General features: G+C 31.1%; 4 protein-coding genes across 11 annotated transcripts in view; all 4 read left to right on the top strand.

The window, feature by feature from the left end:
• Positions 1-6,280, top strand: Dare (NADPH:adrenodoxin oxidoreductase, mitochondrial). 3 transcript variants are annotated; one of them, XM_072891289.1, is made up of 5 exons: positions 1-160; positions 4,486-4,627; positions 4,732-4,950; positions 5,041-5,256; positions 5,453-6,280. In XM_072891289.1, exons 1-5 carry the CDS (start codon positions 135-137, stop codon positions 6,278-6,280), a joined length of 1,431 nt encoding a protein of 476 aa, XP_072747390.1. In that variant the 5' UTR covers positions 1-134. The 3 variants fall into 3 exon arrangements, with proteins under 3 accessions (XP_072747390.1, XP_072747388.1, XP_072747391.1); XM_072891290.1 differs by lacking the exon at positions 1-160 and adding an exon at positions 3,646-3,896 and having other exon boundaries at positions 4,279-4,627; XM_072891287.1 differs by lacking the exons at positions 4,486-4,627; positions 4,732-4,950; positions 5,041-5,256; positions 5,453-6,280 and adding exons at positions 578-2,203; positions 2,575-3,115; positions 3,544-3,756.
• Tsen2 (tRNA splicing endonuclease subunit 2) lies at positions 6,182-9,538 on the top strand. 3 transcript variants are annotated; one of them, XM_072891293.1, is made up of 7 exons: positions 6,981-7,042; positions 7,152-7,195; positions 7,576-7,750; positions 7,827-7,983; positions 8,155-8,829; positions 9,129-9,286; positions 9,371-9,538. In XM_072891293.1, the coding sequence occupies exons 3-7, from the start codon at positions 7,583-7,585 to the stop codon at positions 9,536-9,538; spliced, it is 1,326 nt and encodes a 441-aa protein (XP_072747394.1). In that variant the 5' UTR covers positions 6,981-7,042; positions 7,152-7,195; positions 7,576-7,582. The 3 variants fall into 3 exon arrangements, with proteins under 3 accessions (XP_072747392.1, XP_072747393.1, XP_072747394.1); XM_072891291.1 differs by lacking the exons at positions 6,981-7,042; positions 7,152-7,195 and adding an exon at positions 6,182-6,321; XM_072891292.1 differs by lacking the exon at positions 7,152-7,195 and having other exon boundaries at positions 6,858-7,042.
• The window catches only part of LOC140665319 (uncharacterized), a 20,048-nt gene continuing 11,341 nt past the window's right edge, over positions 9,407-18,113 (top strand). For 2 of the 4 annotated variants that reach the window (XM_072891282.1, XM_072891283.1), the window contains exon 1: positions 9,407-9,540. In XM_072891282.1, the coding sequence (XP_072747383.1) occupies positions 9,507-9,540 (34 nt within the window). In that variant the 5' untranslated portion in view covers positions 9,407-9,506. Of the gene's footprint in view, positions 9,541-9,741; positions 10,588-18,113 lie in introns of those variants that run through there. The other 2 variants (XM_072891285.1, XM_072891284.1) reach the window with 2 other exon arrangements.
• LOC140665318 (DNA-dependent protein kinase catalytic subunit) overlaps positions 14,211-18,113 on the top strand; it is a 66,578-nt gene continuing 62,675 nt past the window's right edge. The window contains exon 1 of the mRNA XM_072891280.1: positions 14,211-14,220. The gene's annotated coding sequence lies outside the window, so the exon portion shown is untranslated. The remainder of the gene's footprint in view (positions 14,221-18,113) is intronic.

The following is an 18,113-nucleotide window of genomic DNA, read 5'->3' on the forward strand; positions in this document are numbered from 1 at the left end:
TTGTGACATTGCGAATATCGCCGCGTGTGATGACGAGTGTGTTATTGTATGTTGATGATACGTATTATCGTCGAGATAGTGGCCAATAATATCTCAATCCAGTTTGGAAGAAATATTCCGCGCCGCCGAATTGTATGGCGACGTGTGTTTTCCCGAAAAAGTAAGTCGTACTTTTTTCTTGTTCGCCAGCCGAGACAACGCCGGTACATGTAACTAACCTCAAAATAATTCTAACAACAATTTAAGCAACAGGTTCTTTTGAGAATCTTAATGAAATTTCGTTAACTAGATCTTTTTAGTTGCATTTTCTCTAAACGTGCAATATTTCCTCTTTCTATTTTCAACCCAATCTGCTTATTGCACCTTCTTGCATTCTATTGAACTCAAAACAAATGTATATACATATTTAGTTTTTAAGTAAGAACAACGAGGAAGGAAATTAGTTGGAGAAAACACAAATTTAGTTTTTGTTTTTATATATTGATGCAGAGTTATTTTAAGAAAATATCTGCTCAGCCTTCGATATGATGTAAGAAATATATAATGAACCTTGTCATGAAACAACTGCAACTTCCAGGATTAGAGAAGCGAAAAAACGATGGATGATAAGAAGAATAAAAAGACACTGAGTATGAACCGTAGACAAGCATATAATTATATACAAGAATAAAAGTACTTTTCAATCATTCTGCTATATTTCCAAATTAATTGTACATTTTACGTAATGATGGAGGAGAAGAGTTCTACTGTGAAACAAGGAAAACTACTACAGAATAAACAAGTTGACAAAAGTAGACACGCTAAGCTAAGATGTCTGAACATAGAAACATTATTTGAAAAGTATTTCACAATTTTGGACAGTGAAGGACAAACACAGATATATATGTTACCTGAGTGTGAGTCCATGTTTAAGGAACCACCATGGCAGCTGGACAATTTGCAAGTACTAAAGAATAGTCTGAATGAAATGAAGAGTCGTCTCAACAATTTCAATCTGAACGAATGGCAGCAACATACGTACCAGATGAATAAAGCGGGCGATATCGTAAGCACCGTGAAAAGGAACATACAAGCAGAACTCGTGACTCAAGCCTGGTGTAAATTCTATGAGATCGCTTCTAATTTTTTCCTAATTCCGTTAAGCGAGATTCGTCGCGAAGAAAACAGTAAGGAGTTCTGTTCTGTACATCTGTGCGAAGCACCTGGCGCCTTTGTGACCGCCCTGAATCACTGGTTGAAGACAAACGCGCCTGATGTGCGATGGAATTGGTTGGCCACCACGTTGAATCCTTACTGCGAGGGAAATTCATACGACAAGATGATCGCCGATGACAGATTTATCAGGCACACTCTAAAGCATTGGTGTTTTGGCGCCGACAACACGGGCAATATCGTGGATCTTAGAAATCTAGATTTCCTGATAGAGAGATGCAAACTCTTCGATGAAAAGGAACGAATCTTGCTGGTCACAGCAGATGGCAGTGTTGATTGCACCGACGAACCAGGAGAGCAAGAAAGCATCGTTACACAGTTGCACTTGTGCGAAACGGTGGCTTGTATGCACGTCTTGCAGAAAGGCGGTAATTTTCTTCTGAAGCTCTTCACCCTGTTCGAACATCAATCCGTATGCTTGATGTATCTATTATCCTGCGTTTTTCATCAGATCACCGTAACGAAGCCAGCGTCTAGCAAATCAGGAAATTCGGAAATGTACGTCGTCTGTATAAATTTCAAGGGCAGAGATTACGTAGCACCATATTTGAATATACTCAGGCAGTACTGCGGCAACGTGACGCCTACAAAAGCGATGTTTAATCTACGAGATATTCCGCATGATTTTCTGCGGAAAATCGAAGAGTGCAACAAGTTTTTCAAGCATCATCAATGTCAAGTCATAAAAGATAACATAAGCATGTTTCACGCGAAAAAATACGAAGATATCCTCTTCGAGCTGAAACACGTCAAGCGGATAGTTGCTAATAAATATCTCAAAGATTGCAGACTGAGTCGAATAGATTCCGCGAACGAGATAGTTGGCCGGGAAATATTGGAGAAGAGCAACAGTAGCTATGTGAATAAAAAGTGGCGTGTCGATTCTTACAATGAGCGTTGCAAGAAGCAAGATTTAGAACCGCGAGAATATTTATCGCAGATATGTAACGAAACGAAGGAGATCGAATTGCCAACAGAAAAATCTTACACTGTAAGCAAATTTTTTAACTGCGTGTTTCTGTATAAATCGGAAATTGCAAAAAAGAATATGTCTCACAACTTGCAACGGACTAAAAAGTTTCGTCTTCCATAAAATTTTTGATAATTAAACCCACCAATTAAAAAAAAAAAAAACAATCTGGAAAAAAGGTTTTTTAATTTTATACCTAATAATTTTATGTTTAATCATATTATAATAATTATTCTATCACAATTATTCTTGTTATATTGTTTGTGAAAGAATAATTTTATAGGAGTTTGTATATTATTGCTTGAAAAAATGGCAAGTTTTTATCTACTGCATTTTCTGAAAAAAAAAGAATGGCTAATGCATTTACAACATGATTATTTTCCTTTTTGTAGTGGCATTTACGGACACCGGAAACTTTAGAGATACAAACAGGAAAATCATTCAACAAAGTTTACAGTTCATACTTTTGTCATCTGAAAATTCACCGGATATTAAATAAAATTGACGATATAGTGCGAGACACGCGCTCTACCATACGTTTCCCATCGGCAGAACTTACAAGAGAGCAAACACAACGAATTGATCCAGCTCTCGAGACATTGAGCTTCCAATTTGTTCACGATTATGATAGTCATCGGACGATTGCTGAAATTTACGATCGATTGAAAAAATTCCAGACTGGACAAACACTCGTTCTCGTTGGCTACTCTTTATTAACCCAGTTGAACATCGGTCTCTTACATCTCCTGAGTGGTTTCTTCGAGAAGATTACTATAGAAATTAATGATAACGAAGGCTATCGAATTAAATTGGAGACTTATAAGCATAATGACAAAGTTTTGAACAATTTGCGTGAAATACTTACTACATCGCATAATGCACGCAAAGATAATATGACAATCTGGTCGATAATACCTACAATGATTTTATATGGTAAGATTTACAAATACATAAAAATAAGAAAAAAATCAATTTCATTAATTTTGTTAGTGTGTATAGATAAAGTCTATTTAATTTTTTAAGATAATAGATACATTTGGTGAACAAGCAGTATTCTCCGTTAAAAATTGAAACAATTGTCTTCTCTATTCTTATTAAAATTTAATATAAATAATAATTTTTTCTACGAAAATTAAATATGTATGTTTATAATAAACTTCAAGTCAGTAGGTAATGCATTCAATTTAGTAAAACTTTTGCATTAATATATTTAATTCTACAAGTTTTAAGTTGATTATTTAATTTTTTTGGTAAGCAGATATTATTTTGGTCTTTAATAAAGAATATTGTCAATCGTATCAAATGCACTTATTTGTATTTATTATTAACACTCGGTATTTACAATACAATTCTTTTTCTAGAATGTGACCAAGTTTCTTTGATAATACAACTTAATCACCTGGCGATCAAACTGTACGCTCATCACGTCAAAAATTTTATACATGATATGCTTGTATAATTATATTATACAAATATAATTATAATTTATTATAAATATAAATAAATTTATTTATATTTATAATAAAAACTGTATATATACTTGAAAATAATTATAAATAATAACTGTAAATCTATAAATGTTATTTTCATTGTAAATATTTCATCTCTTATTATGAATAGCACATACATATGCAAAGCTTTGTAATATATGTAAAACAATGTCATTAATGGAAAAATGATTGCATGCATGGGCAAATAAGACAAAATAAAAATGGTAATTATATATTTATATTAGAGACTAAAAATGAAAAACATTTCTTTCGTAAGAATATAAAAACTCTTGTATTTTATTTTTAAATACAATAATTTGAATGTTTTTTTATTTTCTCGTAGCAAATCATAGCCAGAAAACGATGTCTATCTAAATTTTTTGTACTATTAGTTTACATTTTTATTAATTTAGAATAGCTTTAATGCTTTAAATAAGTATAAAAAATGATATCAAAATTTCGATGACTAAAGAAAAATCTAATTTTATATTGTTTTGAATAAAGAATCTAATTTTGTTCTCATATTTTTATACTTGATATTTTTTGTGATAATAATTTAATGATAAATAATTTAATGATAAATAATTTAATGATAAATAATTTCAGATTTAATGTCGACACTTGTAGATCATGTTTGTTTTGTAACAACGGATGACTGATGTTTTGGGATCATATTGTATAGAATGTGAGATTACGCTTTCTAGAAAAAAAAGCGATTTCTCCGTAGAAATAAAACGGCGTTGTGCGAGGTCTTGGCGAAGTTTTTTGGAGGCGTATTGTAACTGTATAAAAAAATCCGGTGCCACGTTTTAGATCGACGCCACCGCACGTAAAAATGAAGTGTTACCTTATCAGGCATTGCATTCGCTTCCTATCTACCGGACAGCACATGCCTAAGGTATGCATTGTTGGTTCGGGTCCGGCAGGTTTTTATGCAGCCCAGCAGTTGCTAAAGGTAATAGCAATATATATATATATATATATATTATTAAAAAAATACATTTATTAAACATTAAAAAACACAAAAAATAACATAAAATATCAAATTGTGATTAATAGAATTCAGGCGATGTGAGAGTCGATATATTGGAGAAACTACCTGTTCCCTTCGGTCTGGTGCGCTTTGGTGTTGCTCCGGATCACCCAGAAGTGAAAAATGTCATCAACACGTTCCATAAAACCGCGACTAATCCGCGTGTTCAGTTTTTAGGCAATGTTAATGTCGGCACGGACGTTACTGTCGATCAGTTACGTGACCTTTATCATGCTGTATTATTGGTATGTATATTATATTTATTATGTAATAAGAAATTGGTGTAATATTTTTGTTTATTTTATTTTTATTAATAATTGTTTTTTTTTTCTTAGACTTATGGGGCTCAAAAAGACCAACTGCTCAATATACCGGGTGAACACTTAAACAATGTGATATCAGGTCGACGATTCGTTGGTTGGTACAATGGAATGCCAATTGACAAGGATCTGAACATTAATTTAGATGTGGAAGAAGTGGTTGTCCTAGGTCAAGGCAACGTAGCTATAGATATTACGCGAATTCTTTTGACATCTATCGACAAACTTAAGGTAATTTTAAATTTCTAACTAATAGTATATTGTTAATTTAAAAATTTTATAAATACGACTCGTAATAATATAAAAAAAGGTTCTAAGATTGAATTACATCTTTTTAAAACAAAATCTCTACTTAATTTTATCAATTGCAAAATGGAACTAATTTTTAATTTAAAATGTTAAACTTTAATCTCTTCGATTATTTCAGAACACTGACATCACATCGTTTGCTCTAGAGCGTTTATCCCATAGTAGAGTGCGAAAGGTCTCCATGGTTGGACGAAGAGGACCTTTGCAGGCTGCGTTTACAATCGCGGAACTGCGCGAACTTCTCAAGTTGGAGAACTGTAAGAAACTTTGGCGGCCGCAAGACTTCACGGGCGTACGAGATGTCGTGCCGACCTTAACCAGACCGCGAAAACGACTGACAGAGCTTATGTTAAAATATTTAGAAGAATCCGTGAACGATTCGACGCACGCTAAAGAGTTAAATCCGATCTTTCTTCGGAGTCCCGTCGAATTCCATGGCGGCGATGAACTGCGGAACGTCAGATTCTCAGTGAATCGTCTGCGAGGAGATACGATTCAAAATCAGGTGGCCGAAGCGACCGATGAATTTGAGACGATCCCATGTAGTTTGGCTCTGCGTAGCATCGGTTACAAATCTGCTCAAATAGATAATTCAATTCCATTTGATGAGAGGAAGGGACGCGTAGTGAATATGAACGGTAAAGTCGATGGCAATCTCTACAGCGCTGGATGGGCAGCCACCGGCCCAGTCGGCGTTATCCTATCGACTATGACAAACGCTTTTCAAGTTGGCCAACTGGTGTACAAGGAACTGGCATCCTCGACTGAGAATAAAGCGGGTTCAAACGGAGTACGTGATATCTTGAATACCAAAGGAATTCAGATCGTATCTTATGAAGACTGGCAAAAGATTGATCGCGTTGAAAAAGAGCGTGGTAAACAGTTGGAAAAGACGCGGGAGAAGATTGTTGACATAACAGAGATGCTTGACATTGCTGCGAAATGAACAACATCTGAAAAATATTTAAAGGATGTTTGAAAAATTAGGTACGGGGTCATTTGTGTAAGTTTAGGTCAAACCTAAACTTACACAAATATATACATAATTATTATAATATAAATATGAAAAATATGTTTATATTAAAACGTTTCTTTTATGTCTAATATGTTTATATAAGACATGTTAAGATTTTTTTTTATATGCCTAATCTTCGTGTTTATATTATTTTATTTTATTTTTTTAAGAATCAACATAATAAAAATTATATAGACCTAATTGTACATACATTGAAATATTGTAAATTGTAAAGGATACAATTGATTTGTTTTTGTTTTAAGATTTGAAAAAAGTCGATTTCAATTAACTTAATTTGAAACCATTTTCCTATAATAAACCTGTTAAAATTATGTTGAATCTTTCGATTTCTATATCAACAGAATGATATGAATTATTTACTATATAATAATGAAATATGTATTTTTTTTTATATATGGTTTATAATGAATATTTCTAGAGGAATAGATTAAGTTTACTTAATCAAAAAGAGAGAAAAATTCCATATATTTTATATTAAGGTTATGCTTTTATTGTTATTATTACTGTAAATTATTGTTATGATTATGGGTTGAAAAATAGATGGAAATGGATTGAAAACATTTTATCAATGGTACAATTAAATGCTAATGTATGTGTTGTGTATGTGTACTATTTAACTTATCTAACCTAAACTGACGACGATCAGGAGATTATTAGCTGTCATTCAAAACGGTACAGTTTTTAATAACTGATAACAAATAATATAAACAAATTTTTATATAGAGACATTTTCTTCGTTCTATGTTGTGTCTAAAATATATTTTAAATTTTTGTGTAAAAGAAATTCTACATACAGAGAAATGATAATACCCTCTGTTTTTATAGGTTAAGTATTTCATCTTTATATATAAAAACATTTATAATTAATTGTGTATTTAGAACTAAAATTATCTATATTTGTATAATTTTTGATTTTTTGTAAACAAATTTTTTATTAGTATTATTTTGTTAGAATTTTAGATTTATATGTAAATTATATAACAAATGTGCTTTATGTTGCATATAATGGTAACAAATGTTATACATTTACTTTTAGTATATTTTAGATTATTTAAAATATAAAAAAAATTTTAATTTAATTCGAATTTTTTAAATTGTTAATAAAAATCAATACAATATTTATTTAAGATTATAGGATTCTAGTAGACACTGTACAGTACATTTAGACAGTGTAAAATTTTATATATTTATTCTTATTTATACAGCTAAAACATGAATTTACAAGAGCCAAGAAAGAAAAAAAGAATAAAGTTAAAGCCACAGTCTCCATTTCCTATTCCTTCTGATGAAACACAAGAATGGCCAGTATACACAGCACATCTCACAGATGTAGGATCGTGCATAATTGAACCTGAAGAGATCCATGCAGTACATTCTATGGTGAGGACAAATTTAAAAATTTTTTTTTTTTTTTTTGTTACAAGTAACAATGAAGAATAAGTATCTCTATCTGCAGGGATTTTTTGGTAAAGGATCATTATCACGCAGTTATCCATCCTTTGGTAAAGCAAAATATGGAACACCACCAGTTGTTCGGAATAGACAGTGGTTTCGTAGACAAGAATGGCTGAAAGAAGTCAAGGAATTGAACTCTGCCTCTTCTAACTATGAAGGTGTGCAATAGAAAAAATTTCATAACATGTAAAGTATACCTCATTGCAAACAAATATAATAAAAAATATATAATATAAATATAATAAAAATTATATAATATAATAAAAAATTACTTATAAATAACATAAAATAAAATAAAAATAATAAAATCGTATACCATGAAATTACAGTGAAAATCTGTGATATCACAGATGCTAAAACAAGTGTTGAATGTGAAGAAGAAAACATCCCAGATACCAAAGAAGAGAATACCGGAGACGTCATTGAGATTCCACTGAATTGCAATGAAAATAAAAAACAAAGAAACGAAGTCATAAATGACATAGAAATTGACGAAGTTGTTCTAGATTCTGCAGAGGAAGATGACGTGTGTGTAATCGATAATAATGAAGAATCTGATAATACCAAAAGTTCACCAAAAACTTACGACGATAAGAATTGCTCGGAAGAGAAGAAAGAGGAAGAAGAACTTTGCGAATTAAACTATTACGATTTCAAAAGCGATTGCGCGAATGAGAATAATCAGCATGAAAAGCTGTTGGTTTTGCCAGACAGTGACTCGGATACTGAGAATTATTTAAAAAATATTAAACCAAGAATCGAGAATGAAGGTTTTCCCATTCGAGAAGCTCTACATCTCACCTTCGAGGAGACCTTTTTCCTCCTCTTTGGATTAGGTTGCCTTCAAGTGGTTCACTTTGACGGCAGTTTGTTGGACATTAATAACGCTTGGTTGTACTTTTGTAAGGAAAAACCAGATTTCTTACAGAAATATGTGGTTTATCATTATTACAGAAGCAAAGGATGGGTGGTCAAGCCCGGTCTGAAATACGGCGGCGACTTTTGTTAGTATTTATTGTTTATTTGTTCTTAAAAATATCAATGATATTTTGTTGATTTTTCATGTTTTTATTTAATAAAAAACTCTTTAATTATTTTTATATTATTACAAATTAATTGTAAATAAATTTATTAGGAATAATATTTTTCATAATTTCTTTTTTTTTTTTTTTTTTTTTTTTCAAAAAATTTTTTATTCACATACTAATATATACAGCTCAGAGAAAGAAAATTTTTCTTTTATTATATTTTATATTATTATTATTATTATATATTATCTGACATATATTCTTAAATTTTTTAGTGCTCTATAAAGAAGGACCACCTTTCTTTCATGCATCTTATATTGTCATAGTTGAAGTAGTAGATGCTGACTCCTTAGTTATAAATTCTACTCTATCCATGCGATCGACATGGGACAGTTTGTTTGGATTGCAAAGGCTGTCCGAAACCGCTGCCAAGGTATAAATAATAGCATATTTATCTAACAATTTAAGATATAAATACACAATCATTTTTTTTCATTGACAATTCTTTGGAAAACAGGAGATACTCTTCGCGCAAGTTTTATGGCCATCATCGGTGTCTCAGGATATCAGTGGAACTAGCCCCGAAATACTTTCTGAATTCACAGTTAGAGAATTACTATGGCGTCGATGGAATCCGAAACAGCACCGTGAAGATGTTCCTACCGAAGATGAGGATTCATGCTAAAGGTTTTTCTAAATATTTATATTTTATCGATATCTTTTTATAACAATTTCGCCCTATATATATATGTATATATATTGTATTTATATATATTGTATATATATATATATATATATATATATATATATATATATATATATATATATATACACAGTATATATATATAAATACCTTATTTCATATATCAAGTTTTTTACCACAATAATATTACGGTAATATTGCGCTTGTATATATGTATATTTTTTTAACAAAAATCTTGTATATATACATATTGCATTAAAATGCTAATTGCGTATATAATCATATCTCATCATAATATGGTAAGAAGAGTTTCTTCTTAAAATAAATTTGCAATTCTTCGCAATCCCGCGATATAATCGTATGGGAGATTTTCACATCTTACAACAATATGTTACACACACAATCATCGATTGTATGTGCTCTATAATAATGCAATAATAATTATGTATAATATTTCAATAATACAAAAAAGAATTGTGTATAAAATATTATGATGTTTTAAAATAACAAAAAGTTATTGACTTCGATGTTTCGACTATTAGATATCAATATACGGCGATATTATCACGAGATATCGATAACTATATTTTTGGGAATGAAATATCGAAAACGAGAAATTAAATAATAAAAACATCAAGAATATGAAGGGTATATTAACGATACATAAAAGTAAATATACATGTATGATATCTATGACATAACTACGTAAACACATTTCTACATATATATATAAACTTGATTCATGACGTACATAAATTTCATACAAAGCATCGCGCGAGTAGCAGCGCGTATTAAGTCGTATCGAATCCGTGTCTTTTATCAACGATCGGCGGTACCGCTTGCGGTACTCGCCAAGTGAAAGCAAGTCGCGATCGCGAGGGCCCGCAACGGTGATCCCAGGTTCTCGGGCCCCATGCAGTCAGTCCGAGGTGAGCTGGGAGCTGGCATGTCGAGTATCGTGCATCGTGAGTTGTCAGCAAGTTAAGCATCCCTAAATCACACAAGCCCGGGATAACGTTCCGCGCGATCTGGTATGTACAGAACTGACGAATATTCCTTAATGTTATCCCTGTCAATCCTTTCCCACGTGACAGGACAAGTGTCAAAAGTTTTTGTGCCTGTGTCATTTGAAATCTACGTGTTCAGTTCGAAATATATAAATAATAGCATTTTTTTTTATTTTTAATAAGAATATTTGCATTTTCCAATAATATTTTATTCTCCCTTTTATAATTTTATAATTGGTACTATTATTATATAAAATTTTATAATTGATTATGATTTTATAAATTTATATTCTCTCTATAAAAAAATTGATTTAGTTTTATATTTATATATTTAAGGAAATATTTTTGCAACAGTTTTTTATCTAATAAATTTAAACTAAAACGTTTTATACTATCAATTAATCGGTTATCAATATTAATTATAGTAATGAAGTTTATGAAATTAATTATAGTAATGAAGTTTATGAAATTAACACTGAAGTAATTCTCTATTCGATTTTCTAGTATAAAAACTATAAAAAAATCAGGAAATAAAAATAGCTATAATTAACTTTTCCTATAAACATTAGTTAGAGGATTCGTAATTGTATTTATGATGCAGGATTGAAAGGATAGAATTTTTTTAACTAACTAAATCATAACAATTCTATTTATTTTTAATTTATCATAATAGAATATTTTAAATCCAGGAATTTTTTATTGCGAATTACTCAGGAATAAAAAATAAAGTTTTATTTCATTTTATTTTATTATTGTGTATATATGTACTGGATCTTCTCTGTACGATTCATGAAATGTTCGAGGATAAACAAATGTACGACGATCAGAGCAATCAATGAATAAGGAATCGTGTCACTTTCATATAAGTTGAACACGAGAGAAAGCGTGACTTCGCGAGAGAATGTTCGTCCGTATTTGTAGTTAATTTATAGGAAGAGAGATGATGCGACGAAATCTTTTATTTGAATTCAGCTACAAGAAAGATTCAAATAAATTTCTACTGTTTCATAAAAACTTTCAATGTATAATAAGATACAATTGAGAACATTCAGGCAATAGTGTGATTTAATCTATTTTTTTTTAAATCTAATGAAATTAAACTTATGTTGTAATTTTCTTAATCATAAGATTGATTCTCAGATTATCAAGAAAGAAATATTTGCACATTTTTGTTTAATTTTTTATTATAAATGTTTAAAAGAGAGTTGTGGTAGAATTTTGTAATAAAATCTCAATTGTAATACACATAATTCGATATTCATTAACTTTAATGATATTGAACTCTATTGAATTTTCAATCTGATATATGACTTTATTTAAAATCAATAAAAAATTCAGTATCCATATAAAAAATAAGAAACTCTCTTGCCAAAAAAGATTCTTTTTATCTTTATACGTTATAAGAATATTGCCTAAGTCTTAAAATTTAGTTTTAACTTATTCATTAAAAAATAAACATCAACGTGAAAAAATTGTACGAGAAACGCATGTTCATATTTTAGAAATATCATTTATAAATATTTTGCACATTGTAAATAGACGAGTGAATGTCATCCTCGTCTCACGATATGCCTGGGAATTCAGTTGCATCCAACGCGATGCAATGAATAATCTTATTGCTGGCAACAACAAAATCACCCGAAGCAAAATTTCGAATTATTTTTAACTTTTATAATTGCCATTAGGAGGAAAAGAAAAACTCCTTAAACATCATAAAAATAAACTGATCTAAGAGGCTAGGATGTAATTATATATATATAAGCGATTATTAAATTACATTTAATATTTTAAAAATTAATTAATTCTTATACCTATTAATTACTGTTATCTATTATAATTCAAAAAATTTGATATCATCTTTCATACATAATTTTTCGCGAGCAAGATATGACCTCGACGAAAGACCAGATGGACACCCTGTATATCTTAGTTGTAAAGCTGAACGAGATTCAAGTGAAAGTGTATAACTGTTTGCATCGTCTATACGTTCCCTACGGCATCCTTGTACCGGCTACTTGTATAATTGGGATATCGCTTATATTATTGCGTTACATTACATTACGTGTGCTCGGTACATGGAAAATGTTAAAAAAAAAAAACAAGTCACTACAACGGAAGTATATCACGATTATCATATTTCGGAATAAATTTCTTTGGTATTTGATATATAAGCAAATTCAATTCGAGACCACACTCTCTTTTGCAAATTTCTCTACATAAAATATCTTTATTATGGAGTCTCAAATTAAATTTCTGTTACAGAAATTTAAGTGAAAGACCTTTCTCTTGCGTGTCCATAAAAAATGGTTAAAAATTGATTTGTCTAAACTATTTAATTATTATCATTTAGTCAAAATTTCTAAACGATCTACGTCTCAATATGATAACTACTGATAATAATTTCTGCATATGATAAGCGATGATAAATATACTATTTATTATTAAGTATAATTCTATTTATATCATGATAGAGAAAAATTTATAGCTCTTCTAAGTACAACACATTTTTAATTTTTTTTTAATATAAAAATGTTTTCATATAATTTTTAATTTACTAAACTATAAAAACAAAAACTTGTATAAAATTATACATATATATGCATTACGCGATAATATAAATTATATAGAGAAGAACATATAGAATATATATAGAGATTATATATATGATATATATATATATATATATATATATATATAGCTGTTAACTGTTATTAATAAATTATAAATTATCGACTCCAATTTAAAATTTATTGATAAAATTTTAACTTGTTATTCTACAAAAAGTTTGAAACACACTTTGGCACATAGTTGTTCCCGACTTCGTTCTTTCAGCTCGCGCTTACTCGATCGCGACGGCGTTTCGGGGCCAGCGAGTAGAGTGATTGCTAAATGAGCATTCCTCTGAGAAACCCTAGGCTTGCTTTCTAAGCGAGGTCCCTGGTCACGTGCGACGGGACCCCGGTTCGCGCTGATCCGACACGTGCAACCGCTTGTCAGCTCGTGATTTTATATGGTCCACGCGTGACCGACACATACGTGCGAAAGCACGTTCACTGCTCTCGTTTTACTCGCACTTCGATACATTTTTGCTGCAACCTCGGTTTAACGTAACCGTGATAATGTACCGTGTGATTGGCACGAAGGGCGTAATTATAGAACGATGAAAATTTCGCAATTTCATTAACCTTGAACATAATACGGAATTTTATATCTTTATTTACGGTTGATAAATTTACTAATTAATTATAACTGATGTATTTAAAAAAAACAATAGCTTACCATTGACTAGAAACGCGTTACATATGTTTTTTTTTATAACAATATAACACTTTATGTTGCCTATACACTTCTTTTCTCTCTTTTTCTTTTTCAAATATATATTACATAATCTATGATTTTATTTTATTGTAAATTGTAAATATTTATAATTTTAATTTATTATTATGTAAACTGTAAGAAAAAGAGAAAGAACTTATAATTTATAATGGTAGAGGTACAATATTAATAACATTTTGCTTAAAAAAAAGAGTCAATAATCGTATGTGTTCTCAAGAATTATTATAATGAATATAATTAATTATAATTAACTATAGCTAGCTTATAATTTTACAGTTGATATCGCTGAATTTTTATAATGTCCTTTCATTTCAAAAATGAAACTTAGACAGTTACGATAAGTGTGATTAGTAGATTGCGGTAAGTATTTTTCTAGCGTGATGATCTCGTAGGAACCGGAGCGTGCAAGTACATTTATAATATATGCGCGTACGTTATGTTACGTATCCACTTACGCTGGATGGAAAGTAAAATAAATTCGCACAGAATATACACGCGCTTCCGTGTGAAATCGTAAACTTCCGCTTCCGACCTGCCGACTTTGTCTTACGGTATCGCGTCGTATCGTGGACCCGCTTTGGATAACCCCCTTGGGGTGAGAAAAAAAGAAAATCTGGGTCGATCGCTGCTCGATCAGGAAGCAATCAAGAAATAACGTTCTGTCTGCCATAAATTGCGGGGAAATTTACGCACCCTGCCCAAGTTGCTGAACCGTAACTTTGTTGTATTACTTGATATATACATATAAATTTCAATCATTTTTTCTCTTTTTTATCAAGTTGTCTCACAGGATATCCTGTTCTAATGAACCAAGTTTCGTGAATGCAAATGTAGATAACAAAACATATTTAATTTATTTTAAACAAATTCTATTTTTATAGAACTTTTTTATAGAATTGCAATATATTGACGATCAAAATTGTAATAAATTGAGGTATTTTTGTTAAAGAAAAACTAACTACTGATTTTTGTCAAAGTATCTAACATAATTTTAAGCAGTAATATCTGCAAGGAGAAACTTATTTATGAAATAATTTTTATAATTAGGTATTTTACTTTTAAAAATATTTTGTATACAAATGAAATTAATATTCTGTATATTTCTGCAAAACTTGAGAATTTTGTAAAGCATAAATTTAACAAACTTATTATAATTAACATAATATATTTTAATATTTTATTATTTATTAAAGAAAATTTATTTTTTTATTATCTATTATTTAACATACATCATTATATCATATATATATTGCTTATAAAACACACATTGACTCCCTAAATGGATTTAAGAAATACTATTTTGTTGCGGAATTCTCTTCGATAAACAACTGTATGGATCATGAAGATAAAGACTTGCGACACTCCTTCCGTTGTAGTAAACGATAAACAAACAACCGAAACCAGAGACATAAAATCGCGTTCCAAGGATTCGCATAATGCATTAAACACCTTGTCATCCGCAAAAATAAACTCGTCCCCATTTTGCATGTCCGATATGCACGCGAGGGAGTCGATATAAAACCAGCTTAGCCGCTGGAGTTTCGCGTTCTCCTTCTTGCGAACGACTCTTACAAGTTTCGCAAGCACGATAATCTAATGACGGAATTCAATTCGACGCGGTTTTGCGGTCAACTCGGCAAATTTCTAAACCGAATATCGAATGATTAGACTTTAGAGGCAAGAAGGTGTTAAAAATTGTAATATAGATGATTAACGAATTTTAACGTCTCCTTATTTTGATTAATGTCAATGAATTAATTATGTTTACTGAGGATAACATAATATATTATAGCCTGTCAGTGTTTAATATAATTATTTTTAATATAATTGGCAATCTTTAATTTATTTGCAGCCATGTTAAACAATTATTTTTTAATAATTTATTACTTTTATCAGCTATAAATAATACGATCATCTTGCTGTAACTCAAAGAATGCTCATCAAGCTTCGAGGCATAAAGAGAGTCGATCGACAAGATAATAGCAGGCGGATTGTGAGAAATAAATTAACAGGCGATGAATTAGCAGCAGCGAAGACAGAGCCCATAGATCTTCCAGAGAAGAGCCCCGGATTCCCCTTTATCTCGCAGCTGGAATCAGCTGGAAGGTCGTGCGATGCGGGATGTCCAATTAAAAATACACGTCCGGAGAAAGGCGAAAAGTCGCCACAGTAAAACCAACAAAACTTCGCGAATGACCGTGATCCCTTGCCACGAAAGGGAGGAAGTTAGGGTCAACGTTCACCATTTGTCACGACTCCAAGAGTATACATTGTGAGACCTTGTCTTTTATTTGTTAGTTTTAATTATATTTCAAGAAAGATGAGTATCTTATGGTTCGGTTATCGATTTATCGCGATACTCAGAAGAAGAGAAAAATTCGCCAAGCAAACACGTCTGGATAGAAACGTTACGTGACAAAGAAGAACTTGGCCAGTTCGAGGGGATATAAATTCCAGAGAAAAAATTAATACCGGCGATGTTTTTTTTTTTTTTTATTCCTAAGAAAAATGACATATCGCATAAAATGCAAGAGTTAACCTTTTCCATCTGGCAGAAAAGAGGAAGAAGAAGAGGATGGTAAAGTCCATACCCTGCTGGGAAAGTGCTTTCCCGACGATTCTCAGAGTTGGTCTAACCGCTAGATTGTGATTAGGCTCGCGTTTAGGATTGCCTCAGGAGACGCGTGCACAAGTAAATTGTGTCTCGCTTGCGTCAGACGTACGTAAATTTGCGTCGAAATTACCGTCCGTTTTGCAAATTTAATCATCGCGTGGGTATATTAGAGACACGCACTGGGATGTCTAAGTCGCAAATTTTTTATCACTTTTCACAGTTTATTTAAATCAGGATCTTAATTATAATAAACACAAGTATAAATATTTTCAGATTTCTCTCAAACGTTAATTCGGCCATTTATTTTACTTTATTTGTTTTTAAAGCAACGTAACAAGAAGTTCCAACTACTGGCAAAAATTATAATGATTATTCGTTGGTGAATTCACGAAGTTCATGGTCACTATGATTTAAACGAATAAATATGCGAATATATTTTAGCGTGATGTTCACAAATACATTACGTTTGAAAAAACATGAATATATTAACATTTTTTAATTTTGTTGTTTGTACTAAGTATCGTCGTATGATTTTTTTCTACGGTTTTTAGAATCCGGGAACATCTCATACGCATTTAATATTATCGTTCAATGACACCGCACGGTGATGTTCCCAAAAAGGGAGAAATGATTGAAGGAATACTGATTAGCATACGTCGTCGGTTGAATGAGAAACGACGAAGAGAGTCGTTCGAAAGCGAAACGAACATCTTGTATATTCTATGACAAATCGGCACAAATGATATATCGACGACAAAAAGTTTCCACTCTGAAGAACTCTCTTTTGATTTTGAAATGTATGACATTGCACAAAGGGCTATAATAATGAATAAAATAACATACATCGAATCTATATGTCATTTTTTATTATTTATGTATATATTTTAACTCTCTTTAATTTATATTTATATATATATTTAAAATCATATATTTATTGAAACTTAACTACATATTTATTGAAAAAGATACGTCAAACATTGATATCTCATTTATATTAATAATTAATCGGAAAAATATCATTTATTTATTAAAAAATATATTAATTAATTCTAAAAAATATTGATTATAAGTGAAAGAGAAGATTAAAGCAAATGAAATTTTTTTCATTTCCGATTAAAATCTACAGTAAATTAAAGAAGAATCAGAGCGAATCGAAGGATTCTAAAAAAAAAAAAAAAAAAAAAAAAACGAAACTGCATCGATTAAGATTTCACGCAGAAACGTCAAACCGAAAACGAAACCATAGAGATGCGTAAGCAGTTGATCTTCGGGATACGGTTGATGGTCTCGTGGGGCTCGGAACTGACCATGATCTTGAGAGATCGAGCGGGAATACCGTTCTCGCCGTTGATGACCGGTTTTTAGCATATCTCTCTCGAGATGGACTATCGGCCTCGATCATTACTCTTGACCACGAAACTTATCCTCATGGACATAATAAATTAGTGAGTCTTAAACGCACTTTCGGTTGATTCGACAATTGATTTTCGCCAAAGGAGGCCTCGCGAGAATCACTTTTACGACGCATAATTGGATATGAAATTCGGACGTAAAATTCTGATCGCGAACATTTTTAATCCCCTTGCTTTAGACTTGAAGT

The sequence above is a fragment of the Anoplolepis gracilipes genome, chromosome 4, assembly GCF_047496725.1.
Source record: "Anoplolepis gracilipes chromosome 4, ASM4749672v1, whole genome shotgun sequence".
Taxonomy (NCBI): domain Eukaryota; kingdom Metazoa; phylum Arthropoda; class Insecta; order Hymenoptera; family Formicidae; genus Anoplolepis; species Anoplolepis gracilipes.

Bases quoted from the DNA above. Each gene is read 5' to 3' on its own strand.
- Tsen2 (XM_072891291.1), top strand. From the start codon at position 7,583: ATGAATTTACAAGAGCCAAGAAAGAAAAAAAGAATAAAGTTAAAGCCA. The intron at 7,751-7,826 runs GTGAGGACAAAT...CTCTATCTGCAG, and splicing joins TCCATGCAGTACATTCTATG to GGATTTTTTGGTAAAGGATC. The intron at 9,287-9,370 runs GTATAAATAATA...TTTGGAAAACAG, and splicing joins TGTCCGAAACCGCTGCCAAG to GAGATACTCTTCGCGCAAGT.
- Dare (XM_072891287.1), top strand. From the start codon at position 725: ATGATGGAGGAGAAGAGTTCTACTGTGAAACAAGGAAAACTACTACAG. The intron at 2,204-2,574 runs GTAAGCAAATTT...TCCTTTTTGTAG, and splicing joins CAACAGAAAAATCTTACACT to TGGCATTTACGGACACCGGA. The intron at 3,116-3,543 runs GTAAGATTTACA...TTCTTTTTCTAG, and splicing joins ACCTACAATGATTTTATATG to AATGTGACCAAGTTTCTTTG.